We start from the raw sequence: 21961 nt of genomic DNA, 5'->3' as shown, positions 1-21961 counted from the left end.
GTCTAAGAACTCTAGTTTTATAGTCGGCCTTAGGCAGTGGGGAGAGAAAGGATCATATTCACAGCACACTGCAGCACATGTGCCAGAATACAACAGTAGCCAAATAATGATCTGTGTGAGAGAATAAAGTAATAAAACCTAGAGAGAAGTGGAAGATTGAATGTGTCCTGTAAAACTAAGTGCTGCCATTCTGTATGAGCCTTACAGGAGCACTTGAAAAACAAAACATTTCCTTTCTCCCTGCAACGCTTTTGCTGTTCAATGTCAAATTAAACTGTGCCTTATCTCTGTGGACCTTCTAACTGTGCCTCTGCGTATCTTGTGTGTTTTTCAGGCCAGGAGGAGGACGGACGGAAGGTTTTAGTCCTCAGTTACCCCCAGTATTGCCGCTACCGCTCGGTTTTGGCCCGGCTCAGGGAGCAGCCGTCCTCCCTGCTCATAGACCACACGGTGCTGGCGCTGGGCGGCATCGCGGCGCTGGGCGGGGCCACAAGGATCCTGTACTGCCGCGACACCTTCGAACACCCCGCCCTGCTGCAGAACGAGAGCATCTGTGACGAGTTTGGTGAGTGTGACGGCTGGAAATTTGATTGTAGCCTTCAGATAAGTTATCACGCCGCCTCATCTGAAATGCCAACTGCTATTACAGTAGCAGTTTGAGGCGTTCGGAGTCCTGCACGTTACCCCGCCAAGCTTCTCTGAACACATGCATGCTCTTAAAACTCATTCTTGCAGCACGGTTCATCTCAAACTTCCAATTATGTCATTTTGGTTACCCAGGCCATTTGTTAAAGTCCGCTTTTAGTGGAAAAATAACATTTCGAGCCAAGTATTTGGTCCCATTGTGTGAAAATCTAGAAAATGAATGTGATTCCATTTAGAGTTTTAATTTATATAAGCTCGGGCTGTGAAAGGGCAACAAAAACAGAGCTTCCGTAGCATCTGGTTCATAAAATCAAATCCAGTCACTGTCCTTTGAGAAAGTTAAAATAACATTTTATGAGCTGAGAAAAAGCAGCTTGTTTATGGCTTTCTGACGTTGCATTTTTCATACAACTCAGTGGGCTTTTGAAGGGAAGTGCGCTGAGTTCACTCTTCAAAGTGATATTGCTGGATTCACTTGTTCACTCGGGTTGAAGACTACAAGTTTGGAAATGTCAAAAACACATCTGGGGGTGAAGAGTTGGAAAGAAAGTGAGCTCAGCGGACCTCTGCAGTCGCCTCTCATCTCCACATGAGACCAGCTGCTCCGGGCCACATTAGCTGCTGTTGGCATAACACACCCGGATTTACAAACTGTTAGTGGATGCGTTGCATTGTGGGTAATGCAGGTATCAGGTTCTGACAAGGAGAGAGTGCCCTGAATAAAAAAAAAGGCACTAACTCTGGTTCTGCTGCATTGATTTTGTTTGTTTGTTTTGTCCGACTGTGTTATATACAAAATTAAATCTGTTTGTTCTTTATTGGTCAGTTAAATTAACAAAAAAATACAAAATGCAGCAATTTATGCTTTAATATTTTCTAAAAAATGTAAAATTGCTGAATTTGGAAGTACTACCGACCAAATTCTGAATATTTTTATGATAATTAGTGTCTTGGTTTGGCTTTGAATGAAAAAGATGTTAAAAAAAGACTGATATTCGTTGTTTATTGCTTTTTATGAACATTCCTGTGCTTCATTTTGCAAATCTGTAATTTGTATATGAGTGGAGATCATTAGTTTGTGTGCTGAGATCTCAGGTCAGACATCGCTGCCTTGTTTATTTCTTACATTTGTCCTTGTGTGATGAATTAAAAGCATCTAAACTGAAGATACTTGTAATTAAATTCCATTTTAGGTTAGTTAATTAGGACTAACAGTGGCTTCCAGTCCTGTTCACCCTTTGTTTTCAGGATGTTTTGTGTTCTTATTTAGTCTCGGCTTGTTTGTCTTTTCTTTTATGAACAGTGTAACTGCTGTTCAAACATCCTCATCAGTCACACCTATGAAAAGCATTTTGTGGTTCCGGTGTGGCGCTTTTTGAACTGCTGGAACATGTCTATTCGCCATTCAACTTTGCTTTCCCAGTTGCTCGTGAATCCACACATTTTGTTAACCCCGAGCTGGTCTAAAACAAAGGAATAACGTGATTCATCTCTCTTTATATTTCCTCTGCTTGGTAGCTCAGCAGGCTCTTGTGCAGTGCCAATTTGACATTCACAGTAACGGCTCCTCTGGTCAGAAGTCATTGTTTTTCCTTTCCTGTAAATTTGCCAGTAGGTAATTGCATTTTAAGAGAGCAGCAGAGGTGAGACCAGAAGGGAAAACGGTTTTAGGCATAGGAAAATAAGTTATGAATAGTAACGCTAACATCCTGTGGCTGCTGTTGCTCATTCACTTGGCTCAATAATGCCATTCCTCTGTGAGCCACATTTAAGCTAAAGGTTTATTTTCATAGCCTAAGAGAATTCTACTTTTTCTTTTTTCTTTGACTAAGGCAACCGGATTTCTAATGTTTTTCACATGAAGGTTTGCTCTGTTTGACGCAGACTTTTATTTCTGCTTGAATTGCTGCTCGGAGACTTGATGGTGATTTGTTTCAAAACAGCCAAGCTAAGTAATTTCCATCAGTTCTGCAGGTGAACCAAAGGCCTCAAGGGTGTCTTATTTATAGACACAAACACACACATGAATGTTCTCACATATGCACTTAGAAACATACACAGCTGCTGAGCGAAGTTCTCCTGCTATTTACAGGCTCCATATGAAAGAGAGGCTATAAACGCCATATTAAATCCGCCTTTATTAGAATAGATACCAGCACTGTGGACACGTAAGAAGCAAAACTGCGCAGCTGTGAAATATTAAAAAGTTAAAAGTTGATCTGGGGAACAATTTTAGGACTTTCTTCTATGCTTCCCGCAATGCTAATTCTGACCTTTTCGATTCAGCCAAAGCTGCTGTGGCAGCTGTAATAGCTGTCCGTCTTGTCTGGGCTAATTCATGAAAGTGTGTCAAGTTACCTCAGGGGGTAGAAAAGACTAGAGGGCTCAGGGAAAGAAAGAAAAACACACACACACACACACACACACACACACACACACACACACACACACACACACAAAAAAACAAAACATGGTATTGCAGTGTTTTAGCAGAGCTTGTTGGTACAGTATTGGATGAAATGCAGCTGTCAGATTAAAAACCTTGTTGGAAAATCCAGTTTTATTCTCAGAAGTCTGGTAATGGACTCAACACAGCGCTACAGTAGGTGCATGTACAATGTAATCATGGAGAGATTTATTATTTAACCCTCTGAACTCCAACTAGTTTCTAGACAGTTTTCTTTTGGTCCTGTCTCATTCTTACTCACCGAGGGCTCATTTTTCAGAGCAAATTAAAGTCCTGTACCTCTATGGAGACTGCACAACCATGACTAGAAGTAGAGAGAACAGGAAAATGTCTGTTGTGCAGTACGATTATGCCACAAATCATAAAAAAACAAAAATATAATTATATCTATTTAATAAAATTTTTAAAAACTGGAACCAACATGCACAACATTTTTCCAAGGTCCTGTAGGTGTTACTAATACAACTAAAAATAAAAATAAAATAAAAATGTGGCTTTACATACTAAAGATAGTTTCCTGTGTATATTTTTAGTTTGTTTCCATACTTGCCTGCTATCTGTCTAGACATAGCCTGCAGTTCAACCAAGAAGCCCCTGAATTTTCATTGTGCTTCTCTTGGTCACAACTGAATCACTAATGGCTTAATGGTTGCACTGAGGAATTTAAAATTTTTATTTTTTTACAGAATCTGGTTCGAGCAACTGGTTTATTTTTGTAATTTTTTAAAATATGAGGCATAAAATAAACCGATATTAATGAAATATCAAGATTTTAAGCTCAGATTTGGACCTCACAGTAGTTTAAGGATCATCAGAAAGTTAAAAATCCTTCCTTATGATTTTAGTTTGTAAAGTTTCTGACTCTGCTAAATGCAAAATGTGGCTTTATTTCTATATGTTATTTAAAGATAACATGTCATTTAAGCCTGTTGGCAGGTTTTGGGGTTCAGAGGGTTAATAAGCAGCATGGGTTTTATCTGAGCATACTCTCATTTATCTGTACTTTACGAGATGACTAATGCAAAACCAGAATCTGTCTGCTCTTGTTTATATACCGACTTTGATTATTTCAGTCTTTGCTCTGACTTTACTTGGCGGTATATAAAGTCGTTACTGGTATAATAATGACAGTGACTTCTCTTTATCTGACTCGATCTATATTCACGTCTTTCCATCCGCTGGTGTCCCTGCTTTGAAACCAGCTTGAGCAAAAACTACGGTTGCGTCAGCTCCTAGATCTTTAGCCCTGTGATCCATATTCATGCTGAGCATCGCCTGTCACCCCTGCAGCTGCTTTCCTCACGGGGAATGACACAGTTTTTGTTTATAATTATCATGCATTCTCTGCCAACGTGGATTGATTATACCCATGCTACTTTGTGTCCCCAATTTAATTTCTTGCCAGGAGGAATGTAATATCGCCGCTGCACCATCGTACGGCAGGAGATATAAGTTGTGCGGCAGAGCTCGCTGGTGTGCACGCTGACATACCGAAGGAAAAACAATGTGTTATATAAAGCTAAGAATAACGAAGGTGTGACATACTGTACTGTAATAATATTGGCATAACTGAGGCTCCACTGCTGTGAGAAAAGAGCCTGAAATAGTTTGAGTGGGCCAGATCTTTGTGGCGACTAATGACAAGGTTCAGCTTTTTGTTATGAGCTGTCGTGGTTCTGTTTAGTATTACTTACATTAATTTGGCAGGGACGCTGCATGTGCTGCGCGGCAACAGCATAAACATTCATAAGCCCGACCCTAGAGGTGCTGTATATGATATATTTAAACAAGATGGCCGTCTGTCAAGGCAAATATTATGGGCGACATTTTTCCCGTTTTCTCTGATGCTGAAGTTCTGCTCCCAAACTGCTGACCTTCCTCTCCCCTCCCTGCCTCCACCCGTTCAGAAACCCAACACCCCCATGTGTGCACATTGCTTAAATCAACAGTATTTTGAGAGTTAGTGAGGCAATCATGTTTGAGGCAAAGCAGTTGAGAAGAGCGACCCTTCTCTTCCTCCTCCTCCTCGCTGCACTCTTTTCTCATTTGTCCTATATTCCCCAGGTCTCTTTCCTTGGCATAGAAACTGTATATTTCATGCTTAGCTCAGTGTGTTTTGTTTGAAATATCTCTCACTCAGTGCTGGTTTGATTTTTATTAAAAAGAAACATTTTCAGCGCAATCCTTTGGAATCCTTCTTTGTAATCCTCCAGGGTGGGAGGAGTATAAAAAAAAACAATTTATTGCTTCAATATATTAACATTGTCCAGATGCACTGATCGTAAACAGTCTATTTTTGTACTGTGGTGCGTGCATGCTGGTTTTGTACATCTGTGGCTGAATTTGCTCTTGCTTTGTGTTTTTTTATGAGGGTGTTTCTGCATGTCTGAGTTAGTGGCGTCTGCTTTGAAGGACAAGATTTCTTCAGATCGAAGCTGTTTCTGAAATGCGCTGGACTGCAGAGGAAGAAGGAGAAAAAGCTTCAAACATGCGAAATTCTTAAACCTGTACATCGAGATAATATCTTTAAACAATATTCATTCCTGCCTGACTGATTGGGTTGGGTCGCCAGATGAACGTACAGCATGATGTCATTGTTTCCACAACTTGAACCACTTTCTCGCTGCTCTTTAAACATGAAATCTGATTAGATAAAATATGCATATGCCAATATCGTCCCACGACACCGCCGTCTGTTAATGTAATAGGCAAATTGCTTGCTAAGCTCATGTTTTCCCATCTCCTCTGCAGATTTGTGTTAACCACCGGCCCATGAATTTTTCATTGTCCATATGTCATGGTATAGAGGCCATAGAGGAGGATTTCAGAGGGGAACAGAGTGCATGCTTTGACTCTATAGTGAAATTTCATAATCAGGACATGAACTGTATATAAAATGAAGTGAACATCTGGGGAAAGGCCATTTACACATTGTCGTATCCTTGTTTGAAATAATATTTTATCATTGAACCCTCTGAACCCTAAAACCTGCCAATATGACTCCATTTATCAGAGCAAGGAATTGTAGAAACAGAAAGAATTACTGAATTTTCCATTGAACCTAGAGTTAATCATGCATGACTTTTGGTTTCATTTCAGCCCAAACTGTGAAATTTCACTAATTTATTTGACTTGTCTCATTTTAAAAACTGTCAAAATTCAGGTGTTTGCTTCAACCATATTCTGTAGAAAACAAAAAATTGTGTGCTTCTTATAGCAATTGAGAAGCCATTTCTAACTCAGCTGTGGCCAACAGTCAGTGGACAAAAAATCAGGGAATTTTCAGCTGAACTGCAGGCAGTGTTTAAACAGTGCAGATAGGAGGCAAATAGTAAAATGTCTGAGTGTTGATAACACCTGTGGGCACTAATATAATGTTACATTCATAATATTGGATGTGTTTATTCCAGCTTTTTATTTAATTTTTGTAAAATGATTAAAGAAATTCAACTTTACCTTTTTCCTTTTTGTATAATTTTTGGCATTATTATGGTATGTTACTGCTCAAAAGAAAATTTAGAGTTTTATTTACTTTGAGTCATGGTTGCACTGTTTCCATAGAGGTACAGGACTTTATGTTGCAGTAAAAAATGAGTCCAATGTGAGTAAAAATATGACTGGAGCAACAAAAAAAATGCCCAGAAACTGCTGAGGGTTCAAATGGTCAAGGACTGGAAGATACATATTTTGTTAGATTTTAGTAGCTCAACAAAAAAAACAAATATAGTCATAATACACTGAGGCTGTGTTTCTTTGCCTAATGTACCTGCTATTTTCACCAGCACAATCACTGCCACGGAGCTATTTTCAGCCAGAAGTGCTTTTCTTCCAGTGGCATCAGCAGCATTAGCATCACTTCTGGGTTGAATAAGGCACAATCTTTCTGATTATCCTTATTATGTCATCACCATCTCTGCACATATTGCTTTGCGTCGCTGCTCGTCTATTTATAGCAAACAGTAATGGACGAACAAATAAGCATCTGGAGATGGGCAAGAAGCTTTTCAGAGATCTAGACCCGCTATTCACAGTGCAAAGGTTTCCCAGAGAAGCAGCTGATCAAGGATAATTGACTGGTAGAGAAAGAAAAGGACACACGGGTTACTTCTTGCTTCAGTCCAAGGATCACACCAGTGGTATTTACTCGTATTTAGCGAATATAATGAATTTTAACAAATCCTATCGTTCCAAGGCCATTACTACCACTGGGGATGGGAATAGCACCTGTTTTGTACCTTAAATTTGCTCTCTCAGGCTGTAAATATGCTACTTTTGAGTCTCTGATAGGGGGTGGGTCAATATATAATTTGCGGGACTTTTTGTAACATAGTTGACATTTTTTCTGTTTTCAGGCTCAAATTCATCATTGTCGCCGATAACCAAACACCACATGGCATTTTTACAGAAAGATTCTTCTAAATATTATGTATAGAATTGAGTAAAATTGAAATTGTTAGTCATTTATAAAGGTATTATAGTAAACCTGTTGACATGCCATAAATCCACACTTGACTCACACACTACTTTATATTAAATAACTCAGAAAGCCTTGGAGTCTGGCCAGACTTTTCTTCAGGAGGAAATGACATCATGTGGAGCAGGTCATGTGATCTGGAATTAACACACTTCCTTGAGAGGTGTTTTTGTAATGGGGAACTTAGATGAAAGTGATTTCTGGAACACAGACACAATTTGTTGTTTTCCATATAAAATTTGATCTATAGGTAGGGCTGGGCGATATGGCCTCAAAAAAAAAAAATCTTCGATTTTTTCACAAAAAATCCCGATTCACGATTTATCAGATTTTTTTTAACCCCCTACCTAATCTCTGCATGCTGAAGTCCAGTCTACTTTATGCAAATGAGCTGCAGCCCTCTCCAGGTAAACACACCGGATCGCAGTGGGAAGTGCACCACAACCGGACCAGCATGCCACATGCGGGGCATTTCCAGCTGCGATCCGGTGTGTTTACCTGGAGAGGGCTGCAGCTCATTTGCATAAAATAGACTGGACTTCTACTTTATGCAAATTGGATGCGACGTGTGGAGATCCCACGAATCGTGAAACTGTCCTCAAACTTCTAAACTAGGCGTCAGTGACATAAAACAAGGACAGATTCAGCTGCTGCACAGATTATTTCTCGCTTCAAATGCTTTCAGAAATACTTTTCGGTGACGTGTTTTTGAAACAAAAGGGAAAGTTTGCGGCCGAGCTGCTGTGTTTATCCGACTTGTCTGCAGGACTGTCCAGCTGAACGCTCGGTCACGTGACCACGTAGCGGCCTGCTGTTGGTCAGTGCTGTCATGTGACCATGTTGTGGTTCGCTAGTGACCGCCTGCCGTCCTTGTGATTTTCAGATGTGGTGCGTTGCTGTGCGGGAAAATAGCATCTAGTGGAGACGCACCTTTAGATCTGCACCGCTCGCTGCCATGTTGTTTGTGTATCAAGCGCGGGGGGGAGGGGGGGGTGCAATCTGAACTACGGGAGCCCAGCAGGCAGGCGTTGGTGGCGGATGTTGATGAGAAAATCGATTTTCATTAAAACAAATCGACATTAAGTACAAAGTCGAATTAATCGATAAAATCGATTTATCGCCCAGCCCTATATATAGGGTTATTCAAAAAGAATGAACTCATTTCATTACACAATATTTTAATAAGGAAAAGCAATAGAAATCTCCCAAGTCACAAGGATTCTACTCAGAATCTATATTTATTTTTTGTCTTCCAAGTGTTCAGTGTGGTCACCACCTGCAGTGAGAATTCCTCCCAGACGCGTATCAGCATATTACGATCCACTGAGTTGATCGCTGTTGTTATTCGATGTCATTCCATGACCTTAAACATCAAAAAAAAAGTTGATTGTGAGTAGAATACTTGTGACTTGGCTGGAGTTTTCTATTGCTTTTCTTTATTAAAATATTGCGAAATGAAATCGATTCATTCTTTTTGAATAACCCTGTATTGCCAAAAAAGAAATATGTCATGATTATCTCAACTTAATAAAACAATTTTGAATCAGCTCATTTTGTTATTGTTTAGCTCATTAGAAGGTGGTTGTTATTAAATCCGGACGGTTATTTAGTTGACATTTTAGTGATATCCAGTCATTTTTTATGAATAAGTGATTGTTTCCATAATAAATAATGATATAGACGATAGATAGATAGACATGATCATAATGAACATAAAAAACATGATTTTTTTTTTACTTTTAATAAAAATGTATGCAAGATATATCCCATGGACTTCAAAAGTCCCCAATTAAACATTGAGTCCTGCAGTCACTACTATACTTGGAAAAAATATTGCAATCGGTGGAGAACATTGTTCATGTTGAAGGTTCATATAAAGTATGTCAAAGTTTGAGGCTTGAACCTACATGTGATTTAAGCAGGGGTAAGTGTCTTAATGCTGCATTCATTCCCAAGCGTTGTTTAATTTCAGTTTTATTAGACAGCAATTACTTTGCTGGAAAGTGAGATTATTCTTGCTATTTTTAATGCAGCCATTGTTACTTTTGCTTCCTTTCACTATAAAAATCGGTTTACAGGAGAATAAAATCTTCTTTATACAGGTGATCCAGCGCAGTGAAACATTTAGTCACCATTTCATTGTCATGCTGTCATCACATGTTATTGCAGCTGTTAGCAGCGACTGTTGGGAAATCGCTCCCTGCTGCTGCGTTTATGGAAGCTCCGACATCTAAGACTTCAGAGTTGTCTGCTAAACAGAAACCATTTTGGCTCAACACATATTCATATTATCCTTTTTATTCTGCGGTGTTTTGCTACTTAGATTTTTTTACCAGTAGATTGTAGTTTATGAATGCAGTGTTTTTCAGAGGGCAGACTTTTAAACATGACCTGTTTGTGTTTCTTTGAACGCACCACTGAAGAATGACTTTAGACTGGCTCCTACTTGCAGTCAAAGCACCACAAGATGTTAACACTGACAAAACATACCAAAATGTGATGAAATATTCACTGGAAATGATCATTTAACAAGTATGTCATAACTTGTGTGATCAAGTCTCTAGTTGTTTCCTGGAATTACAAAAGAAATCTAATAAATAATATATATTTATTGAACATATAGACACATTTAAGTCTTATTGTGAAGTTTGTGATTTGGTGACTTTGGCAGATTGTTATCATTCTTGGAGATGGAAAAGATTCAAAAATAAAATGTGATTTTTTTTTGTTTAATTTAAAACTCTGATAAACTGCAGAGCACGTTATTAATTACTTTACACTTCAGCTAAGGAGGCCGGCTTGATCTCATTCATAATGGCTTAGATGATTATTCCATTAATACACTTGTCAAATGTTGAAGAACCGCCAGTCGGTGAGCGTGGTTTAAATCAAGCAAGCTTGTATTTACATGATGAAGCGATACAGCAGGTTTGAGGCTGTAATAGAGTCCACAGTGAGACTCACAAAAACAACAAAGAGACCCAGATGTGAGTTGCGATAAAACCTCTGAATGTCTGTAATAAAATTTTAGGGAACAGCGTGTTGCAACCTGGAATGTGACTCATCTGTGTGACTGTAAACGCTGTTTACAAAGTCTGATGAGTCTGAATGCAGCCTTTCAGTTGGGTTAAGCGTTGCTCGTCTTTTCCTGCAGGTACAGGCTTGTCGCCGGTTGTTGTTCCGTCCGCTGTTGTGTAACTTGAGTGACGTCAAAAATCATTGTTACGCCGCAGATACACGGCGGCAACAAAGTGAGGATTAAACCGTGTGTGATTGATGTTTTTTTTCTCTTTTTCTCTCTATGACAAAAAATGCTTAAACTGTGACACGGCTGGCAGCTGCTTTAGAAATCTGTTTACAAATGTGCTACTTTTTAACAGTTTTTTTTTAATATGCAGCTACTTTCATGCTCATGTAAACAGGAAATACAAAGACAGAAGGCAGCGTTTTGTGTCTTTTTTTTTAAAAATCATTCGTGAATTTTGGAATAAACTTCATAAATCCCTGCAATACAAAACATTAGCATATAAACAAGAAGAAAAAAAGATAAAAGTATGCATTGGCCTATTTTGTTGTAATGATGATTATTTATAATCACCGTGGCTTAATGCTGTGTAGCTTTTTCAAAATGATAAAGTCCCCATGATTGGGCTCATTGGTCGACTCAATCCCATCAAGTGTAACTAGAGCGTGATCTATTAGAATACATATGTTTTATTGATGTATGGGCTCCGTGTTTATCCTGGCATTCATTTATTTATAGGTCGATGCTGTGATTTTTTTTTTCCTCCAGTAATGAATAGGATAAGCCTTGAAGCTTATCCACTGCTCCCTTTCATCTCTCTCTCCCTCCCTCCCCTCTTTTCCCTCCCTCTCTCTCTCCCTCTCTCTCTCCCTCTCTCTCTCCCTCTGAAAGCCAAATTGAAATACTGTATTTTTTAAAGCCCCGGTCTGAGTTGTCGCTGCAGTCTGTCAGTATCAATGATGTGGAAGCGTTTGAAGGTTATCCCGTTTTTAGTAAATCCCTCCACATTATGTAACTTTGACTCTGTTTTACATTTTGCACTCTTGGAAAACAACAGGGTGTGTGTTATTTGGGACAGTCCCTCTGCGTGCTCTTAACATTTCTTTGCAAAATGGGATTTATTTTTTAATTTCCTCTCCCGGAACAATGGCCATTAAGAGCTACTTGCCAACACTTGCGGAAAAAAGCTGAAGCGACACATTCACTTGTCAGATATTTACAGCTTTTATTGTGTTTATTTTTGTTCTGACAGGGAAAAAAAAAACAGACTTATTGCAGTTTAAACAGAAAGACATTGTGGTTTTTTGTTGTATAATTACGCCGTCCCTGTGTGCCTGTGCCTTGAGATAGATACCGGCTGATATTATTCGGTTGGCCGGGGGTCGGAGGTCACTGCATTCCTCAGTGTGTGTGTGTCAATCAGTGGATCTGGGTTAAGATTAAACCCAGCCGTGTCTCGAATGTGATGTGTGTTAATAAGCGCTTAACAGGCGACGCTACCATCATGAGGCGATCACATGAGGTGGATAGAACGAAAAAAAAAGAGGAAGGAGTAGAAAAAAAAAGAAGAAAACAGAGAAATTTCAAGGCACGGCTCTCTCCCCGCAGTGTAATTACGACTTATTTAGACGATAAATTAAGTTCGGGAAATTTCCCTTGTAAAACATGTAACATTGTAACATAATTTCCTATTTACTTTGCAAATGGAAAGCTTGAGTCGACAGCCTTTATGAGTTTGTGCGGTGCTAAAGTACACACATTCACACCCCTGTTGAAACACACACCCCAATGAATCCGATGAGAATGATTTCATAATCCATCGCAATAATAAACTTCTTTGAACTGTTTAATTGGCTCTTCCTGGAACGGCACGGCTTCGCTTCATTTGATCTGATGAAAGAGTAATGTTACTTCTCCCCAGGGGGCGCATGCACAACGGCGCACAAATAATGAATTAAGAACACTACCTTTTTTTTTTTTTTCCAGATGACTGCCATAATAAAGCAGAAAAATTCATATTGCACTTACACCCGCTTCCACTAAATTGCTTTCATGTTTACTTGCTTATGTGTTTAATTTTTGGAGCATGTTTTAAGTGAAAATAATCCTGATTCCTGGAAGGGGTAATGGATTGAGGTCACATGGAAATTGATTGTCATCACAAAAGCGCCTTTGTCGTCAGAAACGTTTTGGAAACGTTCCAGAAAACATTCCTCGTGTGATTGTGTGAAAAGTCACACTTGCTGTACACCGTTCTGGAAACGAATAGCCAGTATGGCAAGTAGTGACATTTGATTTGAAGGCATGTGGTGATATGCAAAAAGGGAAACTGGAGTAGGCTATGCAAAAACAGGAGAAAGAAATATGTAAAATTGAAACTGACAAAGTCACGATGGCTTGGGAGAATGTCCTCTTTCCCCGGCCGAGGAATATTAGCAGTGACAGTCTGAATGGAGAGTCTGTGTACGGCAACAGTATGGTCACAGAATTTAGCTCGTTACTGCCAAATACATTATGTATGTGCGCGCATGCACAGATTTATCTTACTGTATGACTATGGTGAGAATATTCCATTTACATATCCATCTGCTAATTGTAACCCCTAACATGCCAGAACCTGAAGGCAGGGGAATCTGTGTAAAACCAAAAAAAAAACGTAACCTCAACTGAATTATCTTCAGTTTTATCCCTGAAAAATCTCTTTTCCTAGTATGGCTTGGCAGGATGCACACACACACACACACACACACACACACACACACACACACACACACACACACACACACACACACACACACACACACACACACACACACACACACACACACATACATTTGGGTTTCTCATGGCTCAGAGAAGCTAAAAGAATGATTTACATGATTTTACAAGTGCGAGATAAAAATATGGGCGAGTATTTTTAATGTCCTGGTAAACACATACTTGCCGGGATGTGGGCTTGTCTCCATGGCAACGCCAGTCAGAGCGTGCCCGGCCTAGCGTTTTGACAGTTTCTCCTGATGATGATTGATAATTACTACCTGACTTGTTGTCCCTGTCTCGGCAAACATATGGCGGGAGCTGCCCTCCGCCATATATCTGCCAAAATGTTCCCTTTTCTGATAATGGCTTTTTAATGTTGCATTTTGTTGTGCATGCATAGCAATCATCGCTCTCCCCCCTCCTCCTCCTCCTCCTCCTCCTCCTCCTCCTCATCCTCCTCTCCGTACACACACCCCCTCCCAACCCCACCTCTTTGTAATTACATTTGCTGCCGCTCACGTACTTATTACAGAAAAGAGAAACAGATAGGAGAAGCAGGAGAGTCGGAGAAAAAGTAAAGCAAAAAAAAAAAAACAGGCAGAGGAGGGACAGAATTGATTTCACTTTGTATTGATGTGTTTCTTCGCAGCACTGCTGGATTTAAATTTGACAAATTGTCGGGATTAACACAAAGAAAGAGCGTTTTTACATTATAGTCACATATTAGAATATAAACAGCAGATAATAGCCAGTGTGGTGGGCTATAGTTTAAAATGGCAAGCGAGACTCTTTATTCCATATCTTGGCGCGCGGTATTTTATTATGCAGTGTGTTTGCATGCATAAAGCTCATATTTAGATGCAATTGGAAGCAATCTTTTTGTATTCGCAGAGGCCATAGAGGAGGACATCAGTCTATAAACATGATTTATCTACTGTGCACTATCTAGCAAGGCATTAGCATAGACCCTCTATTGTGGATCTTATTACCTGACTGTATGCTGAAACCTCAGACTAAGACTTCAGACCTGAGCAGCATTTTAAACATCCGCTAAACTCGATGAATGAATCAATATTCCTGTTTAGTCGTTACTAAATTGCACCCGCAACATAATTAGGACAGTTAAGAGGAGTTTATATGACAAAAAATGGGATAATTAATCCTGTTTCTCTTCAGTGGGAGAGCTTAAACTGCTTCCTGGTGTGTGTTGGGCGCTTTAGAGCTCATTTACGTTCATTTTGTTCAGTTATTTTTTCATTTTCCTGTTTATTGGCCTCAATGACCGCTGCTCGCTGGCAGGAACATTATCGGCGACGCTCTGTCACTCATTACGCCTTGGCTAAATCAAATGAACTTCTTAGCCCCGAGTATCTGATTCTACATGTCTTTAGTTCCACACGAGCGGAGCAGCTACTTCACCTACATCACGACGGTTCGGATAATGTGTGCCGCACCTGCAGCCGGCAAAAGAGCGGCGCTCGGCGGAAAGCGAAGTCATTTCTAATACTGTGTGATTGAGGTCTGCTACAGGCTATGGCAACAGACAGCCTCTGTGAAGGAGATAATGATGCATACACACACAGCTGTCAGTCAGCCGGCAGAGGGGGAATCGTCTTTGAGGAAAATGAAAACAGACTGTAGCCGATATCATGCGGTATTTGTATAGGAAATGATAGGTTTGGGGAATAGACTGGAACTGTTAGTCACGGCTGTTGCAGAATCTGCTCACATGAATTCATATCTTAAGACATGTATGAGATGCACATTAGAGAAATTAAGTGAGATTAAAATGTGCAAAAAATGATTGTTATACTGACTAGCAGCAGCACCCAACCATGCAGATAGTTCTGCTTTAATTTGTCTCCACCCCATAATGATGGAAGTCGGTGGAATTTGGTTTGCGGTGCTCACAGCATTAAAAAAAAACGACACTGAATAATGACTCTCACTTTTGCAGAAACGTTCTTGTTCCTCTGAATAATCCACAGACAAATGGGAAAAAGTGGTTCCAATTATAAGAAGTTAAAAACTTTGCTAATTTATCACAGTTCTACAGGTTGTTTTCTTTCCAGCCAAAAAAAACACCCTCTGAGCTAACTTTTGCATCTCTACTTGTTCAAACAACACGCAGACAAAGTGGCAGCAAGATGGGAAACATAGTTGAGCATTTAGGAGCTAAAGACTCAGTTATTTTCCTCAGAGGGTGAATATTTGACATAAACTACAATAAATAAGCCTCCATGTGTCTGCTGGTGTGAACGTACGCAGCTGTTTTTCAGTTTCCCTCCTTATAATAGTTTTATTTACATATCGGTGCCATGTTTTCAGCTTGTTCTCTCTGAGACTTCATCAAGTGAACCTCAGCTCACCTCCGCTGCATCCGAGGTGCATCTAAAAAATTACACGATACCAAAACAAACAAAAACAGATGCTAATGACAGGTTGAGCTTCGTGCGTGTACTTTGGGTGAACTTGCTCTTTGCTAAAGTGGTTGAAGTAGAGTCAGTCAAGGTGCTATGTGTTGTTTTTTTTTTTTTGTGTTGAGACTGAGTCGGCTGCACCTCGAGGGACTGCTGTTAGACCTCTTCAGTAACAAGCCAGACTAATCCTCGCCTTTTGCTCTGGCGCGTGTTGTAATAGCCTTGCATTACGGTGGTTTTTCATGTGCAAGTAGACAGAAGACAGGGTTCTGATACAGGTACAAACACACCACTGTTCACCGAGCGGCAGTGGAAAATTTCAATTGTCGCTCAGTGTTGCTGCTCATACTGGAAGGTTGGGTTTCTTGTTGTCGAAGACCTGGCAAAAACTTGGATGTGTTTGTGTAATAACAGAAACTAGTATCCATTGTCATACCTCGGAAGCAGCCGAATGCATTCCTCCTCATTAAATTCAGAAACGCTCTCAGGCACAGCGGTGTAAAAATATCTTCTTATGTTGCATTCATGGGCGAAAAAGAGGCAACACCAGTGATGAAAATATGTCAGTGTTATTGATGTGAAATCCCCCCGAGGTTGACCTCATATGAAAGGCTGCACTCTTGGAATTTGCTGCGAAAATGTTTCGCAATTTATCAATGATAATCTTCCTCTGTATATTTATGAGAAATTAATTAACACTTGTATCATCTATCAACCTACGGAGGTTCTGATGATTAATAAAAACAGTGTACTGTGTCCACCCACACACTCTGTCTCACTCTGTGGGCGCATTGTGTAATTTTGGATGATTGCACTGATAGAGATGCTCGAAGTATTACAGTTCATTAAATGCTTTTTTTTTTAAATTCTTCTTTCGGTGCCGTCACTGTGTCTCGAATGACTCTGAGCCGAAACGTGTCTTCAAGCGCAGGAACTGAGGAATAACTCTGCTGTCAGATGTGACAAAGTGAGAATTATGAGCATGTCAGAAAAAGCCTGATATTAGTATGTGAATGCGACGGTGGCTCCAGTCAGCTACAGAATGGTGGAGAGGAGGGAGGACCTATCGCTGCTTTACAAACGGAAAATCAAGAGTGTAGTTTTGGTTTTGGTGATGGGGGGAAATCTGTGGTGGTTCAACCAGAAAATAAAGAAAAAAACAATCATTTTTAAAGCTGCAATATGCACTTTCCTGGTAAACCAAGCAAAATTCATATCCTTGAGGTATGACAAGCATTTCTGGCTAAAAAAACAAAAAAAAACAAAAAAAACAAAGCAGATTTTTAACCCTGCATTGTTTACATCCATAGCCTGCAATGTCATCTTCTCTCCCCTCGCGGACACTTTGCTGCCTGACTTGACCCATTACTGCCACCTCTAGATTTTTGGAATGGTGTGAACCATTGGCAAGGCTTCATATCGTGTCACCAGCATGCAAACTGTGCAAACATAAATTGTTTTTCCAGAGTGTTTTCTGAATCAGTAAGTGCAAAGTCATTGTGGCCTGTAGTCAAAACAGCCGCAATTACGAGAAGACTATCAGAATTTCCCTTGTATTATTGCTGGCGTGGTAATAATTATCCCTCTGAACCTCAAGCAGTTTCTGGTGTTGTTGTGTTTTGCTCCTGTCACATTTACACCCACTGCAGAGTCATTTTTCAGGGCAATATAAAGTCCTGAACTAACATGACTAGAATTACAGAGAAGTGAAAATGTCTTCTGTGCAGCACGTCACAGCTCTAACGCCACAAGTTATAAAAAAAAGAAGAAAACTAAAGCTGGTTTCTTTTGGTTTTACTTTAATAAAAACTACAATCAACACACAAATGCTGAAGATACTTTACTATTTAGATTTTTTAGTTTCTGTACTTGTCTACTCTCTGCTCTGTATGAACCCATCTTGAAGTTCAATAAAAAAGTCCCTGATTTTTTCTCACATGACTGTTGATCACAGCTGACTCACTAACAGCTTCTCAGTTGCACAATGGAAGGGAGAATTTTTTATTTTTTACAGAATCTAGCTTGAGCAATTGTTGTAATATTGGCCAATTTTTAAAGAGACACATTGAATAAAGTGATTTTGTTGAAATGTCCAGATTTTAAGCTTACACTTGTATCTCTATGTCACATGAGTAGTTCAAGGACCATCAAAAAGTTGGAAATCCAGCAATTCCTGCTGTTTTTTACAGTTTCTGCCTCTGATAAATGGTGCCTCTTAAACCCACTGGTTGGTTTTGTGGTTTGGAGGGTTGAAGCCAACTTTAATGAACTGATGAATGAACATTTTAATGAACTCTTTTCTTTTTTTTTCATGTGGATTTTGTTAACTGGACAGTAAGAGGACACGGTTGAGAGACATTTTAGTGAGTCTTTCCAACTGAAACTGTAAATGTGGGTGGTAAATGTATGTTTTTGAACACCCAGTGGGGATTACATCCAGTTAAAAATAGTGCGTCATGATTTATGGCCAGTTTGAAAGGCAAAAATGTATCATTAAAAACTCTAGTGAGTAATTCTGCAGTAGGACACATGATGTGTACAGTACACGTGTGCTCAGGTGTTGCGTTTTACATTCTGCATCTTGTTTTGTTGTGGTGGGTTTGATGTAGATGTGGTAGTTTACACATTAGAACCTTTTGATCAGAATAACATGTCAGAAATGTAGCCTAGCAAGAGAACATCAGAAATGAGAACAAAAACATCAGCTCAAGCAAGTTCCTGAAAAGAAAAGCTTCCTGAAACTGTGGTCAGAGACACAGTCTTTGAGCAGAAAAATACTTGAAATCCCTCCAACCTCTGAGATCTTTGATGTATAGTGAAGACACGCTGTCGCCTGTCACTGCTGGCTCAGGAATCAGTCAATGCTTCCCCCTTTATTTCTATTCTCTCTGGTACTGTTGCCTTGCTGCTTTGGAGCCTCCCTTGTCACTTCCTTGTGCCTCCAGTGGAGTTAAAATGTTCCACCAAAGTGTAATATCACTCCACTGATCACACGTTTAATGCTCCACTGCTCTACGTATTAAAATCTGTGTCTCAAGAGTTGTATCAGAGGGTGTTTTGTATCATGATCTGTCATGTATTATTCAGTATTTGTTAGTTTAGTTTTTTTTTTTTTACTTTACATATTTTGTTTGCATTCTGACAGGTGCTATTATTTTATTCAGATTAATTTTAATTTCAGAGAGAAAATTCTTCGTTTTCAGGAGCATTATTATTCATTTTTGTTGCGGTGGTTGTTTTTTTCCCCCCACGTGCATGAAAGTATGCCCATCGGGTTTAAATATAATCTATCCTGGTTCGTTTTGTTTTATGACTTGCTGTAAATTTCCAACGCACCGCTGTAACCCTGTATGTTGGACCTGAGTGACCTCCTTTGTGTGTGAGTGGGCGTTTCCACAAGTGCAGTTTTCATTTACAAATCTCTCCCGAGGGAGGATTTCTTCTCACCTGTGCAGATGCATGTAGTATGTCCTCCTGCAGGTGCTGTGTTTGGCTAAAAATCCTATATTTCCTGTGTTTTTTAAATCAATTTAACTCATTAGGAAGTGACTTCAAATTGACTTAGTGGGTCAGATAATTAACTTCAGTTACATTTGCTCTAAAGATCCGGTTTCAACATTTATTAACATCCTGCTGCATCATTTTATTTTTGTGTGCTGCCCTTTTGGACACATAACTGTTGCGTAAAAGGCTTGCAGGGAGCTGTTTTTTTTCTTGCTCATATAGTAGGTTTAGTATAATTTCTAAATAATTGTATATGCCTTGTATTCTGTCCTGCCCCGGGGGACACACTGTACTGTACAGACACAGGACCGTGTATTGCAACATGAAAGTTACCTTTGGCTGCGAGCTATGCTGATAATTGCTGAGTGGGTGTCAGGCGTTGGGTGAATTTGCAACCAAGTGAGACAACAAAATATGTCAAAACATGTTTTTCACCTACCACTGCTCGCTCTAGTCACGCCTCACTCATCCTCCCTCACCTCGCTGTTTGAACTTGGACCTTGTTATGGGGAGAGGAAGTTAAACTGTAGAATTAGGAGTTTCAGCACCGACACGTGTGGGTGTTTAGTTGCATCAAAGTGCAGATGGTAAATTCTTCCTCAGTCAGTCAGTCATAGTTAGCAGGAAAGGATTTTTAAAAAAAAAAAAAAAAAAGAACCTTTAGATGTTGCTATTTCAGATCTAACGAGTTGGAGCTGTCACTACGTCTGTAAAGAGATTAACATTTAATTTATACATGATTGATTAAATGTTATTTATTGAGCTCAGCAGTTTTTGGTACCTGATGTTGGATCAGGGTTGTTTGTCATGAATAACTTTGACATTCTAGTATTTCTCAACAACTTTTATAAGTAATTTATGTCAGCCTGACCTTTGTAAATGCCCATAAAATGAATGATCAACATTCATAACAGCCTCATTGTACATTTGCATAATATGATTACAAAGAGGATTGTAAATTAACAGGAGTTTGAGTTTACAACCATCCGAGGGACTCCAGTGCTTATTCTTTGAGCTAAATGCTAATATCAGAGATTATGGTGTGGAAAACTGTCACCTAATTTAGCTTTAACATGTTGCGTACATGCAGTGCTGCACCAGAACAACAGTGTTGCTTTATTCTTCGTGTGAGCAGTCTGCAAAATGTGGTAGAAAAACAATCATCTGCATTTTTGAAGCATTTGGAGTTCCAATCATCACTGCCGTGCATGTCGTACAAGGTAGCTAATAAAAACAGTTGGATTTGTTGCTTTGATACTGAAGCAGTGTTGAATGATGCACATCAACTTATACATAGTGCAACTTGCAAAGAAACCTGAAAAAATTCCACCTTCAAAGTCGATAGTAGCTGTTGCCTAGACTATATAACATTTAAGTAAGAAAAAGTAGCAAAATATGTACTTGGACTTTTTTTAGAACAGCTAAAAAGGTAATGATATTGCAAAAAACAGCAAAAAAAATTGTGATAAAATGAATAAAATAACTGTTAATGCTGAAGTCCATTAGTGTTGGGGTCTAAGGTCGAGTTACAGCTAATTTATTTACAAAAAAATGGCTGAATTAAGCTACTAGCTGTCATATAATACTCACTATGCTGATAACAAGATACAGAGATAATATGAACATAAGGGAGTGTTCACCTGCTTTCTCTTGCACATAAATGTGTTGCAACATGATGACTTAATGCACTATTCATAAAGTATGATTGTGTAGTCAGTTATAGTTGACTTATGTATGTAAACTTGATACCGTAGCTACAGCGGTTACATAACCTGAGAAACAAGCCACAACTTAACTGTGAATTTGCGTCAAAGGCATGCTCAGGTAAACAAAAAGCGCTACACCGCTGTGTGTTGGCACACTAACACTGATCATTAATATTGGACACAGATTACAGGTTAGGGCGACAGGAATTGGAACGCTAGACAGAATATAGATTCAAATTTTGACATGAAAGTAGTGGAAAATCAAGGAAATTACAGCTCAATGTAAGAGAAGCAGGACTGTTAGTACAAACTTCATGGAAATCTATCCAATAGTTGATGAGATTTTTCAGTGAAAACTGCAGATGCGGATGTTTTGGAGGTACTGAACAATTGAAAGATATCTGAAGACATCTTATGACCAAAAATGTCTATGCAAAACGTTGTATTCAATATTTGAGTCAGTATGAAAGTGGGAAACTAATCAGCTGACCAACCAAAATTGCCATCCCTGGGTCAACATATACTTGCAGGATTTTTTGTATCATAGTTGACATTTTTGCTGTTTTCAGGCCTAAAATCAACATGACCACCTATAACCAAACACCACATGGCATTTTTACACAAAGATTCTTCTAAATATTATATATAATATTGAGTAAAATTAAAATTAAAAATTATTTCTAATGATATTGTAGTAAACCTGTTGACATGAGATAAATCCACACTTGACTCACACACTACTTTATATTAAATAACTCAGAAAGTCTTGGAGTCTGGCCAGTCTTTTCTTCAGGAGGAAATGACATCATGTGGAGCAGGTCATGTGATCTGGAATTAACACACTTCCTGGAGAGGTGTTTTTGTAATGGGGAACTTAGATGAAAGTGATTTCTCTGACACAGATACAATTTGTTATTTTCCATATAAAATTTGATATATTGCCAAAAGAGAAACATCTGT

General features: G+C 39.2%; 1 protein-coding gene across 1 annotated transcript in view; it reads left to right on the top strand.

The window, feature by feature from the left end:
• The window catches only part of arid5b (AT-rich interaction domain 5B), an 88471-nt gene that overhangs the window by 39910 nt on the left and 26600 nt on the right, over positions 1-21961 (top strand). The window contains exon 4 of the mRNA XM_023264875.3: positions 335-565. Within this exon, the coding sequence (XP_023120643.2) occupies positions 335-565 (231 nt within the window). The remainder of the gene's footprint in view (positions 1-334; positions 566-21961) is intronic.

This window comes from Amphiprion ocellaris, chromosome 16, assembly GCF_022539595.1.
Source record: "Amphiprion ocellaris isolate individual 3 ecotype Okinawa chromosome 16, ASM2253959v1, whole genome shotgun sequence".
Classification (NCBI taxonomy): domain Eukaryota; kingdom Metazoa; phylum Chordata; class Actinopteri; family Pomacentridae; genus Amphiprion; species Amphiprion ocellaris.
The sequence above is the reverse complement of the archived record's forward strand: the minus strand, read 5'-3'. Positions and strand labels throughout refer to the sequence as shown.